At 50.1% G+C, this 16,203-nt stretch overlaps 1 protein-coding gene across 1 annotated transcript in view; it reads right to left on the bottom strand.

Annotated features, from left to right (window-relative positions):
* RPS6KA2 (ribosomal protein S6 kinase A2) overlaps positions 1-16,203 on the bottom strand; it is a 375,008-nt gene that overhangs the window by 304,258 nt on the left and 54,547 nt on the right. Inside the window, exon 3 of the mRNA XM_036871414.1 lies at positions 1,544-1,594. Coding sequence (XP_036727309.1) covers positions 1,544-1,594 — 51 coding nt within the window. The remainder of the gene's footprint in view (positions 1-1,543; positions 1,595-16,203) is intronic.

The raw sequence follows: 16,203 nt of genomic DNA, 5'->3' as shown, positions 1-16,203 counted from the left end.
CCTTGAACAGGTGATAAACTAGACCAAGAATAGGTTATGAGAAAAGTATAAAGGTCAATTTCGTGCCACAACTCACTTTGTTTCCTGAGTTTACTAAAATTAGGACGCAGTTCAAAACAGTCCTGACATCTGTCTAGTCACTTAGCTAAAATAATTAGAACCGCCTTGATTTTATATAGCCATATAAAAAAAAATCATTAATTTTTAATTCTACTGGCACAATTTTTATGTCTAATAAGGAAATCGAATTCATACAAGCTGAGAGTAGCGAGGACCTTTTTTTCAACCAAATTCTTCGTGCTGGGCTGTTGACAAAAATACAATCAGACCCGGAGAGGAAAAGCCCAGGTGTGTAAAAAGTAACACCCTGGCATTCAGTGATAAGCATTGTTTGCATGAATACCAGCAACCAAATGCAAGCTCGGCCACTCACAGCCCCAGCTTCCTTTGCTCCAGGAATACAGGTCCTGGAACTACCGGGGCTCCGCACAGCCCCTGGGGAGCCCAGACCCACGGTGAGTTGCTGAGAAGCCTTCACTTCTTGGAGCAGCTCCCGACCTGCACGGGTTCCAGGTGGCCCACCACCTTGGCAAGGCTGGTGAAACAGGACTATCAGAAAGATGCCAATATGCCGAAAACCAGGAGTGTTTCTGTCTAGGAGGAACAGAACGTAGTCTGATGCAATCACGTAAATTAAATAAGCCTGACCTGAACCCTGGCTTCTGTGACCTGTTTGGTAGCTACAGGGAACAGGCCCATTGTACCTGCCGTGCCTGCGGGGAATCTGTAGCCCCGACAATTACAGGTGCCTCGGCTTTGCTAGTAGTACACGTAGCATTACTATTGCTGGGATCATGGGAGCTGGAGAAACAAAACACCCAGAAAACCGCCTCATAAAATTCCTTACTTATAATGCGAGTATTTGAACCAGATGGCTGCTTGAAATACTATAAGAAATCTACCTCCATCTAAAACAATTCATTTTAGGCCTAATTCCCACAAAAGCTTCTGATGGACCCTGAACATGCACGCAGTAGGGTCCTGAAGCTGGCCGGCCGCCAGCCCACCAATCCTCAGGCAGACAGCATGTGACACCCGGCACCCCAGCCCTGTCTTGCTCTGATATCTCACTTGCTGTTTTTAACGCCAGCATATTGTGAAGGCACGTAATAGAGTTTTAAAAGAATGGCTGCACATAAAATCACATATATTATACCCCCAGTGGCCCACAGACTCAGAATAAAACTCTCAGTCTTCCTGGGAAAGAAGGATGACTTTCCCAGTTTGACGCACAAGGCAGACCCCTGCCGTACGAAGATGTTATTACACAACTCGCATTTCTGTGTTTCGCGCAGAACATCAAAGAATTTACATTGTACTGTGTAGGGCTGTGCTCTTCTGAAAGCACACCACAGCTGGCTCTGCTGGACTTCGGGCAGCGTAAAATAACCAAAAAAAATTGAAAAAGACTTCACGTTTAACATTTAAAAAATGTAACTGATATTTGCACAGAGGAAGATAAGCCAACGCAAGTGCTACTTACCTCAGCTGACGGGGCTGCCTTTGTCTCAAGCGAGGTCGGGTCACACTTGCCCTGTGGGAGCAGAAAGTGAAGAAAATTCCTTTAAGTCACAGGACGTCGTTGACGGTAGCTCTTCAGTGAGGACAGTTACACGGACACTCACCAAGCCTGGCAGTTTTTTGTTTCTAAACATAAATCTCCACATGATTTTCAATAAATTGAGGAGTTTCACTAGCTTTCAGGAAGCCCTTCAGTAAACACCGAAAGAAGGGAACTGGCAAACTTTTGTGCAACTTTTACGATTCAGCCAAAGGAAGTGATGTTCCCATCACCAACCTCAAAACGCAACCAGAAAAAAAAAAAAGTCACTTGTTAATCTCCAGACGCACAGCATTTGACTAAGGAGCTGTGCTTATCACCAGGGGCTGGGCTAACGTCTTAAGGTGACTTCAAGGTCTTCCATCCTACAGAAGGTGTTCATTCCAGCTACAGGGGAGAAGAATTCTAATCTGTAAACAGGCTAAGGGACACCTAATTAAAATTCCAATCATGTTCAGTCATAGGGGTTCAGCCTAGAGACACACACGTCGAGGACACTCTTCCTCTTCCCAAGCCTCTCTCTGGCTGGAACCAAAGTTTGAAATAACCTGAAGATTTTACTTAGGAACGTGGCTTTAGGGTCTGAGGACAGAAATCACACCTCTGCCCAATTCTGCACACACGGCCCTGTGGATGTGCGATTTTCATGTTCTGCGTTATCCCTCATTTCTCCTCTGTTCTCTGTTCCTGGGCTCAAACCCACTAAAACACAAGATGGAGAAAGGGGCCACATTTAAATTAATCTCTTTCACCCCTGACTAATAATGGTGGCTCAAGGGTCAGAAGACAGAGGGGCCGAATCCCCCCCCCATGACTTTGGGATATGCTCCTGCCTAACGGGCAGTAGAATGGGGGCCCTGGGGGGACACTCCACCGAGAGAGAAATCTGCACAGCGGTCACTACCATCCCAAGTTCACCCTGCACCACCTCTGTGTCCCAACACGACTGACAGAGGACAGTTACCTGCAAGCGCTTTCATTTCTTTACATTCCTGGTTCTCCACATTGGATGCACGCTAGAAGCAAACTCCCAGATCCAATAAACCAGTGCGTCTGGGGACAGAACCCTGGCCCGTCGGTACCTGCAACACCTCCAGGTGCAGCTCAGTGCAGACAAGGCTGCGAGCCCAGCTCCTGCTCCTCTGTCCTGGCTTTATGTCCCCCCGCTGGACGGTGATGGTTAAATGGCGGGAACACGTTTCCTTCTACGTGATTTGCTGCTTGTTTTTGCAGCTCGTATACCAGCTTGCACCGCACAGGGCAGATAGGGCCAACGTCTATGGTCTTTCCACCCACAGTGCTTCTCCCTCCTCAGCAAATGCTACCTTTCCCTCTGTGGGAAGGAAATCCCACGCGGTCCAGTGAAAGGGACCCCACCACAATCACCCACCACTGGCGGGGGTGTGAGTCAGGCCCCGTCATTCTGTGGGTGCAGTGCCGGCTCAGAGACAGGCATGAAACCCACAGCAGGGGAGGCCCGCCCAGGCTGGAGCCACTGGTGGCCGCTATGCAGATGCTCTGAGTCTAGAGTTTGTTACCTAGGAAATGGGTCTGGAATCAAAGATGGAGAGAAAGTCAGCGTCCTACTGACAGTTTCAAGACCTTTGGATTCAAACCTGCCAGAAGCCATCTCTCTTCAATGACAGGAGCTGATAAATTGACAGTTTTGCTTAAGCCAGTTTGAGTTGGTTTCTGCAACTTGAAAAAGGGTGAGCCCTAATGCCACATAAGTGATGTGTTTACCAATGAATGCCTAATAGCAAGACACGGGGGTCCCCAAAGCACCACAACACCATGCATTCACCCATTACCTTACCCCACGACCAAGCCCCAAGGACCACCTCCTCATGCGGGGTGCGCCCTGACCCCGGCCAGCTCAGAACCCAGGGGCTGTGCACGCAGGGCACTCAGTGTTTGGGGGTTCTCCCTGCAAAAGACAAGTTGCTAAATTCTGCATATTCCCTCCTTTAGAATCACTAATCCTCGCTCTCATTTTTCTGGGTCCCCACTTTGCAGACAAGGTTTACAGAACTGAACCGGGGAATCAGGAATGACTTAGAAACGATGCTTCTGCAGTCATTCCGCAGCCACACCCTCCCGCCATTGGTCCCTCCGCTTCCTCCCGCTGCCCCCCAGCCATCCCCTCCACTCCACGGTCAGCCAAACTCAAACGTGGGTGCACGGGGGCAGAGGCTCTTTCGACTCCAACGCTGAAGCCCCAGGCCTCACTACTGCAGTCTCCGGTGCGGTGGAGAGCACAGGGTGCCTTCCAGACCCCACCTCCTTCCCCTGAAGCACGCGTGCAGGTGGCAGGCGGGGTGGAAGACGGAGAAGGCAGTGGGGCGGCGAGGATGCTCACGGTTCCCGATGACACCCCCGGCTCGGGGTTTCCTATCGGCCCAGCAGGAAATCCTGACTCTAAATCGGTCCATGTTCCTCTTCTTCCTCTTCCCCCCGAGCCCATCCTGTTACATCCCGGCCACCTCGTTCACGTCAAAATGTGTCTAGCGTGATTTCAATACCATCATGGCTAGCTCCACGAGGGAAAAAAAGCTAGAGTGCGGTGATGTAAGACCCTTCGTACAAGAGGACTGAACTCCAGGTGTATTCTGTGAAGAGGAAACTTGTCAGCCTTGTTTGTGGGAAACAAACCAGGGCAAGCAACTATTTTTGTGTTTTATTGGTTTGAAATAAAACATCAGAAATTTCTAAACAAATGATCAATGACCATTTTGGGAAAAAATGTGTCTTGAATATTTTCGTAAAGCTCTAGAAAGCAGTCGTGTGCCGCGGGACACACGTGAGAGGCATGCGCCGCTGTGTTCACGGTGTTTGGAATTTCTAGTCTGGATGACAAAGCTTTATGTGATCTCTGTGGGTCTTTCAACAGCAGCCTTTAAGTATATAAAGCTGACAGTCCAGTTTTATAATGCGAGAGGGGTCTGGCTCGCTCCCCGACTCCCTGTTTACTAGAAGACTTTGTGCGCAGTCCTCAAAAGCCGCATTTAGTTAGGTAAGCAGTTGACAGAATGAACACGCTCTTACTTCCTAAATGAAATTAGTACATGGGATTGATTCTTGGAGAGCTTGGTCCTTTCAAGCCAGGATTTGGCTGGCGTACTGCTGATGTCTTTAATTAACAAATGTGCACACAGCTGACAGCTGCTGGTCTTGGAGAAGGCTGGGGCTCACCCGCCTGCCTCGCCCCGCCACCCGGCCCACCAGCCAGCACTGCTGAACGTTCAGGAGATGCAGCATCGTGGGGCTGGGGCTCAGGCCCTGGAGCAGCAGACCAGAGGGTGTTTCCGGGCACCAGGTGCTGGGCAAGTCACTTAACCTCTGTGCCTCGGTTTCCTTGTTTGCCAAGCTGAGATGAGGCAGTACCTGCCGTCTGGGGGAGCTGGGAGAAACGAGCTGTACATTTTAGGCGCCCAGCATGCAGGAGCCTCAGTCAGTGTTGGCCATGGGGATGCTGTAGGAAGATGAAGGGGTTCCCCAAGTGGAGTAGTAGACAGGGGCCCCAAGACAGCCCACCCTTGTCTGCGAGCACTGCCATCCGTTCTGGGATCCCCGAGGAGTCAGCATCCAGGGGCTTGAGTAGATCTAAGGGTCCTTTATTCCACCTGCTGGCTTGTGAAGGTGGAACAGCAAAGCAGAGACAGCAGAGGGCACCAGAGACACTGGTACACAGGACTGAGTCCTGCTTGACCCAAAGACCGCGCTGGACACCCCCCAAATCCTACTCCTTATAAGCAATGACGCTACAAATCAGTGTAAGGGTCTGTCGTTTTGGAACCCTTTAGAAATTACCAAAACAGTTCACTTAACCTGTTGGATAAACCATTCCTCTGCTGTACTGAGTCTTAAACGTCTTTGGACGGCGGTGGCTTTAATGTCCACATCCACCCCTGCCCCACACACAGCCCTGCAGTGGGGCCTGCTGTTTTGGGGGCGTCTGTGGGTCCACGTGTCCTATAACCCTCACTCATCGTGGTGGCTTCTCCCACCCAGCCTGCGTCGTCCACCACGAGGTGGCAGCAGAGGACGCAGCCCGGGAGAACCTCCTGCCTGGGCACCTGCTGCTGGACAGGCCTGTGTCCTGAGGCCTTACCGAGGCTCCCGGGAATAAAGCGCTGCCTTCACACGCGGACCAACTGTAAGGAAGGCAGGGCTTGTTCTCCATAACCTCTCCTTTAAAGACCCTCCTCTCCCCCTTGCCCGGGGACCCAAAGCTCCAGAGATCCGTGGGCTGTGTCTGGGTTTCCATGGACTCTAAGGGGTTAATAGGTGTGTTACAGTGTCAGCCAAGAAACCGGCCCTCTTCAGCCGTTTGCTGGTTTCTGGGCTGTGACCTGTGTCCCTTCTAGATAAAACAAACCAAGGGGTGTGTCACTAGTTGCAGGGGAGGCCAAGCCCTGACTGGATGGGAATGGGTGCCCCTCCTGGCGGCTGCGGCTCCTTCCCCTCTGCCCCGGCTCTGGGCTGGGTCTGCGATAAATGGATGGAGAGCCGCCCAGAGGACACCTGCCTCCAGTGAGAAGCAGATAAAGGTACCCAAGGACTATGTCACTGTGCACACTTAGAGATGAGGGAAAACAGAACAGAAAATGGCTCAAGGAATAACTGAGTTGTAAGAAGGAAGGAAGGAGAGGTGAACCCACGGGGGCTAAAAGAGGGGGCCCAGGGGGCTGGACCACCCCTGTGGTTTGCAATCTCTGCTTAGATTTTTTAAATTTTCTACATTGAGGTGAATTTCACATAAGATAAAGCAATTAAAATGTATAATTCAGTGGTATTTAGTGTATCCACGGTGTTGTGTAACCATTACCACTATCCAGTTCCAAAACAGTTTCATCACTTCAGAAGAAAAGCCGTACGCACTAGGCAGTCCCTCCCCACTCCCCGCCCGCACCCAGGCCCTGGCAACCAGCAGTCTACGCTCTGTCTCTGCGGATGTACCCTCGGGAAATTTCACATCAGTGGAATCAGACTGTGAAAATAAATAAAGGAACCTCATTTTAAATGGAGCTGGGGAGCCCTGAAGGGGCAACTCTCCCTTGTACACCAGCCCTTCATCACCAGCGGGAAGGAGGAAGATGAGAATCATTTTGACGAGGGAGGACACTTTTCACCTAGGAATTTCATCTCCTGCTTTAAGAAGAGAAGGAAGATCCCTCCCTGCCCCAGCGACAAGGCGCTAGCTACTCTTTGCAGCCAACGAGAAACCACCAAACCTCAAACTCCAGGTTCTTCCCTAGTAAACTTGGGTTCAAAACAACCCTCCCCAATTTCCGCCTAAAACCTAATAGAGGCCGATCTTCGCCTTGTCTCTTTGGACTTGGCTACGGTTTACCATAGCCTGCTGGTCTCAAGCTGCAGTTCCTCTGCTCCTCCCAAGTAAACTCATGTTTGCGTAAATAAAATTGTTCTTTGTTCTCTCTAAGGCTGACAAGACAATATGTGGCTTTTTGTGTCTGGCTTCTTTCACTTAGCATCAACTTTCTGAGGCTCGTCCACACTGTAGCGAGTGTCACTACTTCATTCCACTGTTTGTACACCCCATGGTCTGTTTATCCATTCCTCTGTTGATGGACACGTGGGCTGTTGCCACCTTTTGGCATTTGTGAACAATGCTGCTACGACCGTGCATGTACATGTATGAACATGCATGTATATGAATAAACATGCATGTCCGTGTTTGAGTCCCTGGGTATACATCTAGGAGTAGAATTTCTTTGCTCCTACAAACAGCATGAGTGTGACAAATTGTATCCAACGGCAGCTGGCGAGTATTTGGAGAAACAAGAAATCTGATACGTTGCTAGAAGGAGAGTAATGAGTTAACCGCTTTGCAGAGGAATTTTTCAATACCAAGTTAATTTGAAAATGCACATATCTTGTGGACCAACAATTTCATTTTTAAGTCTCTAGACCAGGGAGAAAAATTCTAGTGTACGTTCATGAGACATACAAGATTTTCCATTGAGCATCGCTTAAAAGAGCAAAACAATGGAAGTCATCTAACTTGGTTCCTTGGTAGGGGAACAGAAAAATAAGCTGGTATTGTTTATACCATGAAATACTACACAGCACTTAAAATGAATGAAACAGAAGCACATGATCAACATGAATAAACCTCAAAAATATCAAAAAGTTTTTTAAACAGTAAGTTTCAAAAGGGATCCATGTAAAAATTTAAAACACACCTATCATTTATAAATACAAACTATTGTGGGCTGAGTTGTGTTCCCTCAAAGAGTCATATTTTGAAGCTCTAGCCTGTAGCGCCTTAGAATGTGACCGTGTGGGGAGATGGGGTCTTTACAGAGGTGATTAAGTTAAATAAGGTCATGTGGGTGCCCCTAATCACATATAACAAGACTAGGGCACAGCCACCCACAGAGGGACGCCCACATGGGGACACAGGGTGATGCCAGCCATCTGCAAGGCAAGGAGAGAGGTCTTAGAAGAAACCAACTCTGGTGACACCTTGATCTTGGACGTCCAGCCTCCAGAACTGAAAGGAAACACATTTCTGGTGTTTAAGCTGCCCAGCCATGGTATCTGTTACAGCACCTCTAGCTGACGAAAGAGTCATGGAAGCCAGAGGATTCCTTTGTGGGTCAACCCAGAATAGCCAGAGAACTAGGTCAAAATATCCAGAGTGTTTAAACAATGGTAGTAATTAGACTTGAAATAGAAGCCAATCCTAGACATTGAAGAGTCCACTGGGATTGTCTTATGGGCACTTAACGTGGTGTTTATAGCCTTTCTCTGCACCTGTAGAAAATACATGCTTATCTTAAATACTCAGGCGTCCACAGCATTGCTTTGCAAGTCAGTCCCGCGTGGTCACCAAACCCAGGCGAGACGTTTTTCTGACTCTGAAATGTCTTACGCCAAGCAATCAACACTACTCGTTCAGTAACACACGTGGCCCATGGCCACCTTGTCCAAATCGCAACCGCTTGGATGTACTGTGTTGCTTTGCTACTACAAAGAGACTATTATCCACTTATTATCGAATCCCACTACAACATCAAGTTCCTCTCCCAGCCTTTGAGGACGAGAAACCCGTCTAAGTAAACAGCACTGCAGGACCATGGGGGAGGGCTCTCTCCTCTCATGGAGACACAAACCATCTCATTCCGTCCTCTCTGCCTCCATTTAAGAAGGCCGTGCCTACCCAAGACCAATCTGTATCTGTATACGTATTAAACTGAGGGCAGAGGACCCGGGTGTGGAGAAGACCCACCTCTCCCACCAGCCTGGAAACAAGGGTATCTAGGACCAGGTTGGGTATCAACTACTCTCCCACAGAAACTAGAAGCTATTTCACTCTTAACTGTCCACAAATTGATGGTGCGTTTTTGGATGATCTGAGATAACATGAGGGGCTTCTCCCGTCCTTGGAGTGTGCTCCCACTTAACTCCCGACCCCCGGGGTCCCGCGCGCTCCTGGGGTTGGGCAGGCGCTCGGCCGGCAGGCCCGGCTGCAAACGACGGAGGGACCAAAGGACAGCCTTCTTGCCGTCAGAGGGCAGAGCAGCCAGGTGTGGACACGGCATCTCAGATCAGAGAGGGGCTGAGCCGTGAGCCACGAGACGGCGGAACACAGGAGGGGCGGATCCAGGAGGTTCCCGAGGCGAGCTCTTCCCAGGGAATCGCGGGTGAGCGTCAGTTACGTCACTTACACCTGTCAGCCGCCTTCCCGGACCGAGCTTGCTCTGTTTTCACAAAATCTTGCACGTCCTCCAAGAGGCATGTGGCCTAAGCAATAAGATGTTTGCTTGGGTTGTTTTTCGGGAGCTTGGAGTCAGCGGTGCCCAGTTCGAGCTCAAGTTTGTCAAGACTGGTTGGGACCCACGACCCGCCAACTGGGCATGCGCGAGTGTCTCCTCGGTGACCATTTGACGCTGGAAACTCCACCCTCGGAGCAGGCCAACGCTGCCATGTGTCCCAGGAAGAAGGCTGTAGGTTAGCTGAGGCTTCACAGAACCCTGACGACCTCCCCTTTTTCTCCTCTCCAGTCACCTTTCCCCTCCTCCCCAGACCTCAGCTTTACCCCATAAATGCCGCGAGCCACTCGCCTCCGGGGAGGTGGGTTTGAGATGTCTTCCCATCTTCTTGCACGGCGCCCTCGGGAATAAACCCCTTCTCTGCTGCTGACCCTCGGCTGATGAGGCTGGTGGGGTGCCTGGAGCCAGCATGTGGGGCCCCTTGTCCCAGCCTCAGCGCCGTTGACATCTGGGGCGCCGGGGACCGTCCTCGCCCTGCAGCACGTCTGGCAGCATCCCCGGCCTCTACCCGCCGGTGCCAGGAGCACGCGCTGCCGCCGCCCTCGCTGGCAGCCAAAACCACCTCCACAGAGTGTCAGGCAGCCCCCGGGCCGGGCCGGGGCAAGACCACCTCTCAACGGGAACCAACCACGGCTTTAGGGGCAAGACTCCGGCCTGTCGGGGCTCCGGGCCGGGTTTGGAGGCCGAGGGCCCGGGTACCACAGGAGACTCACACCCACACAGGGGGCCGTTAACAGGTCCTGGCCACGCTCTCCAGAACAGCTCAGAAGCCCCGTGCTAAGGCGGCAGCTCAAGGTCAGAGCCGCCAGAAGAAAGCGTGACTGGGGTCCGAGGCGCAGGGAGCAGGGCCGGCCGCCGTGAGCCGTCCCTCAGCACGGGCAGGATCCTTCCAGGCCTGATCCGCGGGGCAGAGGCAAGCGGCTACACCGGGCTCCAGGGGGAAGCAGCCGGCCACGCCGACCAGGGCCTCCCTGCTGTCAGGGACGGTCCCCACGGCTCAGCCTCGTGCCCGACAGAGACCAGGGTGTGCACAGGGCGGGAGCACGCGCTTAGAAACGTGGTCACGAATTCCCCCTGATGTGTGAGTTTCCTCAGCAGAGCGGTGCTGCCCCTGCCCTGGATGGACACGGAGCCCCGCCTGGGACCTGTCTGCCCAGCCTCAGCCAAAGATACGCCGTTGGTTCCCGGGATGGTGGGTTTATGTGTCAACTGGGCTGGGCCACGGTGCCCAGAGTTCAGTCAGACACCAGTGTAGATGTGGACGTGAGGCTATTTTTTAGGGGCAGCGCGGTTAAGATTTAAATCACTAGGCTCTGAGCAAAGCAGACGGCCCTCCCTGAGGTGAGTGGGCTGCATCCATCAGCTGAAGGCCTTAAGAAGGCAGAGGTCCCCGTGCAGAAGGAATCCTGCCCCCAGGCGGCGCATCAGGCTAGATCATCAACTCCTGCGGGAGCTGCCGGCCGGCCGGGCCCCCCCGCGCACTGCCGGCCTGCCAGCCCTCACAGCCGTGTCAGCCAATTCCTCATAATAAATTTCCTGCCTGTCTCTCTCAGCCTGTCTCTCTACGTACAGATATACACATACATCCTGTGGATCTGTTTCTTTGGAGAACCCTGACTAGTTCAGTCCCTTTCATTCATAAAGGCACTTCTTATTCTGAAATGAGGAGATTCTCCCAGTCCTTGTAACACTCAAAAACCTTCCAACTCGATGTGAAATCTCCCCCTGCCCGGGAAGCTAGGGAAGGGACTTGGTGCTTTTTCTCTTTGACACTTCACGCGGCACCACCCACTAGGCTGCCTGGGCAGCTGAGACCGGCTCTGGAGGCCTCACCACCATGTCAGGGGTTCTAAGGATGGATAAACACTATTCGCTCTCTTGGTTTATGGGAGCTATTGCTCTTTTCTTCTACTTACTACAGGGTTTATTATTTCTAAAGTAATTACCTCCTGTACACAATGTTCCAGAAAACATTTGAAGAACAGCAAACAGATTAGACGCCTCCCTGCCTCGGTCCCCATGGTAACTCCACGAGGTGCGAACTCCACGTTTCTGATGATGAAACGAACACTGACAGAGGGTAAGAAATTTTCCCAAAGTCACACAGCTGGTAGAGCTGGGATTTGAACTGAAATTCAGTGAATTCCAAAGCCTATATTCTTAACCATTATAATTTGCTTCCAAGCATTTTGTTTTTAAAAGCACTTATGGACTTCCCTGGTGGCGCAGCGGTTGAGAATCCGCCTGCCAATGCAGGGGACACTGGTTCGAGCCCTGGTCCGGGAAGATCCCACATGCCACGGAGCAGCTAAGCCCATGCGCCACAACTACTGAGCCTGCACTCTAGAGTCCGAGAGCCACAACTACTGAAGCCCGTGCGCCTAGAGCCCGTGCTCCACAACAAGAGAAGCCACCGCCACGAGAAGCCCGCGTACCGCAACGAAGAGTAGCCCCCGCTCACCACAACTAGAGAAAGACTGCGCGCAGTAACGAAGACCCAACGCAGCCAAATAAATAAATTTAATTTAATTTTAAAAAAAAGTAAAGGCAAACAGAAAAATTTCCCTAGAATTCAGAGGAAAAGAATGTAGAAATAAAAATAACTATGGGAAAAAAGAAATTATCATGGATAGTTCAGGAGATGCAGGATGGGGATAGTAAGAATTCCAGAAGCAAAAGTGAAAGGAATCGCTAATTAAAACTTCCTGTCTTGAGCTGAAGTCTCGAGCCTTCAGACTGGAAGGTCTCACTCAGGTCGGGTAGCAGAGAAGAGCCACCTCCAGTGGATGTGAACAGGAATCCAAGTAACTTCAGAACCTCCGGGAGATGTGGAGGCCCGAGGGACCAGCAGTGACAGGACCCTCAGGCTCAGGGTCCTTCGGTCGGCAGGGGCTTTTTATTAAAAGTATGATTCAATATTGGTAAATTGTATAAATTGGGGTCATCTAAATATAGAAACATACATAGATGCTGTTTCTAGGTGATCCAAGTATGGATGTGTGAATACAGGTATGGAGATAGAAAGGCCCAGGGAAAAAAGGTCATGCGATGAAGAAATACACCCACTATTATGAGGGATTATCTCTGCTTATTTATTTATTTTTGGGCCGCGCTGTGCAGCTTGCAGGATCTCAGTTCCCCAACCAAGGACTGAACCCCAGGCACAGCAGTGAAAGACTGGAATCCTAACCACTAAGCCACCAGGGAACTCCCTAAGGTGATTCTAAATGTTTTACTTACAGCTTTTTACATCTTTCACATTTTCTGTACTGCAGTATATTTCTTCTATATTGACGGAGAAAAGAAATATACATTATGTGTATTTATAAACAATACAAAACCCTCTTTGGCTTGTCAGTGTCTTAAAGTCACAAAGCCAAATCCATTTAGGATAGACTAGAAGTCTGTAGTCCAAGGGAACCTGCAAATCCCAAGTGTGTTTTCATTTACCTTGCTGTTCTATCAAAGCTATTTTATCATTATAATAGGAAAAATAAGGAAAATGGAGTCTTTAAATTAAAAGAACACAACACAGACACACATCAGCTGCTCTTACTCCAAAACCCTGCAACTACAAGACATCAAAACTGGCCGCAAGGGAGACTGACCATGACCGAGCGGCATTAGGGACACCACCGGCAGGAAGGACGTCTTCCCCTGATCCTTATTTCCTGTTGTAGCCACTCATCCGACAAAACGCACACCCTCATTCCCCAGGCTCCTCTGAGTTTTTCAGGTCCCCTTTCCCTGCAAGTGGCAGGGACCCTCCCAGATGGAGGCCCTCCTGGTCCCCTGCACCCAGCGAAGCATCCAGAGCTCCCTGGAGGAGCTCAGCGTTCACAGAGACCGACGGCTGCCCCCCAGGGCTGAGGGGCCACAGGTGCAAACTCAGGCACGTGTGTGCACCACGGGGGGACTAACGAACCCACGGAAAACCTGGAGGGTTTCCTGCCAGAACTGGTGCTTGAGCCCGACAGCCAGGCAGACTGGAGCAGGGCAGGTCCCGGCAGAGGGAAGAGAGCAAGAGAGGACAGATCGGGGTCAAGGGCTCGGTTCCTGTCCTGTGGACTAGAAATCAAGGAAGGCACAGGGTGTGGGAACGGCATCTGGGGACCCGCTCGGAGCCCGGGGGTTGGTATAAAACGGCATCTGGGGACCCGCTCGGAACCCGGGGGTTGGTATAAAGTTTATTTTAAGCTGAAGACGTTTGAGATTCAACAGATGCAGAAAAAGGTCTTCTCAGAGTTTCCCCTATCAGACTAAAAGCAGAAACTTCTGAGAAATTAGGACAGCTTCCCTCTTTAGGGCAACTTCTATTCCCAGGGGAGAAACCAAGACAAACCTATCATAAGCCCCCTCCCTGGGGAGTTTTAGAGCCCTGACGAAGATCGAAAGAGCACTCATACCTTTACAGTAAAATATTATCACAAAACCTATCTATCCTTCCTAAACAAACCTGTTTGTTCTTCCCAGTGGAGCCTTTTCTTTCTCCCCCTCTTTCCTCTAGTAAGTCAGGTATCGAAGCCCCCAATTCTGATCACTCCTTAGAATGATTCATCGCTGAGCACGCCACATGTATGCTTGTTGCAACTGTAAATGAGTTCTTTCTCTTCTCTTGCCGATCTGTCTTTTGTCAGTTTAATTCACAGCCCCCCAGACATGAACATAAGAGTATAGAGGAAAGTTCTTCCTCCCCTACACTGCATTTCACTCTCCAGGGCAGCACTGACAGCAGTTTAAAAAGGGTGGGTCTCGAGCTCAGACTAACCAGTCATAGCACAGGTCAGTCGCTCTGAACAAAACTTAGGATGAAGGCGGAAACAACCCACGAGTTGGGAAGAATCAGTTTCCCTGGTCACAGGCTCCGCTGCGGAATCTCTGTGCACTCCGAGTCCCACTGGGCACGTCTGTGTACTGGGGAGGGGCACAGGCAGGCAGAGCTCACAGAACCACCTCCCCATCCGGGAGGCCACTTGAACTGAGTGGAGATCAAACTGTTGGCTAATAGAACTGTGGGTGGTTTGTCTATTTGCATGCAGCCACGCGGTCTCCGTGTCTATCGCCGCGTAGCTCATACTGCTGAGCGCTGAGGTGTGCTTGCCCGCCTCCGGAACATCACTCCCCTGGCCTAACGGAGTCGACGGTTATCTCATGTTATCTCCGGCAGGCAGGTCTGCCACCACCTGAAAGTCAAGCCTGTGACAGCTGCACAAACCTCTACGCGTGTGTGTGAGCGCCTCACCACTAAACGCAGGCGACTCTGGTATTAGGATTCAGTCCCCGCAGCAGCTTAGGGGCAAATCTCTAGAATCCTAGTGCCAACAGAGGGCAGCCCTGAGCTTCTCCGAATCATCCCCAGTTTGATGCAGGCAGTCACCTGCAGGGCTCTCCCAGAGGCTGTGCTCAGACCTGACTGCCCAGCGCTCCGGGGGAGATCCCCTCCTCGGTGGTCCTCAGACCCAGTAAGTGTACGTGCAAAGACCTTCTTCGGGGCACGTGGCCTAAATACTTTTAAAGCAGTTGTGTATGATTTCCAGATCCTCAACTCTTTTCTAGAAGTGATGTAAGAACTCCTCGGGCCAGTTCCCCCTTTCCACCTGCCCCTTCACAATCTCTGCTTCCACTTTTCCAAATAAAGGTACACCTCTCACCCCTCCCCAGACCTTCCTCTGGGGGATGGAAACCTCCTGAGTGTGGACAGAGCTCCTGTCTGAAACACGAGTAGCTGACTGCACTCGGATGACCAAGGAACCCATCTTCTAGCAAGTCTGACAGTTTCCAATTCTTTACTTTCAACAAATTTGAAGGAGAATTTATTCAAATTTTCAGCTGATAAGAGCTTTAAAAATAATCTTTTGTAATAATCACAAGGTGATTTTTGGCATCCAGCTTGGAAGGAGCTCGAAAAAAATCCTGACATTATTATATCAAATCTTTTTCCATCTTTCACTTCTATTTATGTGACCACGTTGCCTCAGCTCATAAGAATGAAAACTAGAGAAAATACTGATGCTTGGTCCTTCTCATTGTGGCAGCACTCTGTGGGTGGATACATGAACCTGGGGTGCTGTCCTTGCCACTCACATACTCTGAATTTCCCGTCATTTTACTTGTTATATTTAATCATTATCAAGTTAAAGTATTTTATTTTAATCAACTGTATACCAATAACTATAATAATTCAAAAGAAACTTGAGTCTTGTGGTTACAGAAAATTAAATTTAAAAATCAATTTCAATTTATGAACAGACTTTTTTCTGCCAGAATATAAGGAATAAAAGACTTTTTAGCAAATATCCATGTATATCACATTAGGATAATATTCTAAGTGGCAAGTGGGACGGAAATCTGAATTCAAGGAGAAAAAGGAGTCACAAAACATTTTTGCCTGTTCAGAGAAAAGCATTTTCATGTATTTATTCAGAAGAATCATGGTAGGTTATTAAATTGCTACAGCATTTAGATCCCAGGGGAAATGCTTAAGAGTGTTGCAACTGTTTTATTTGGAAATACCAACGTTTTTAAATGTCAAAAGACATCCCCTTTGTAACTAACAAAGCTTACTTTTAGATGCAACTTTTAAAAGGGTTATCTGCGGGCCCCTCCCCTCTGGTCGCCCAGCTAGGGAGACCCCTCTGTCTCGTGCAGGATTTGCAAACTAGCAGCTCCACTGGGATTAGGGGCCCTTGTTAAAAATCAGGCACTTGTTTTGCTTCTAGCAGTCTGGCAGTCTCTTGATGTGATGAACTCATTTAAATCCTGGAAAATAGTTGTTTCAATTAG

Source organism: Balaenoptera musculus, chromosome 12 (genome assembly GCF_009873245.2).
Source record: "Balaenoptera musculus isolate JJ_BM4_2016_0621 chromosome 12, mBalMus1.pri.v3, whole genome shotgun sequence".
Lineage (NCBI taxonomy): Eukaryota > Metazoa > Chordata > Mammalia > Artiodactyla > Balaenopteridae > Balaenoptera > Balaenoptera musculus.
The sequence above is the reverse complement of the archived record's forward strand: the minus strand, read 5'-3'. Positions and strand labels throughout refer to the sequence as shown.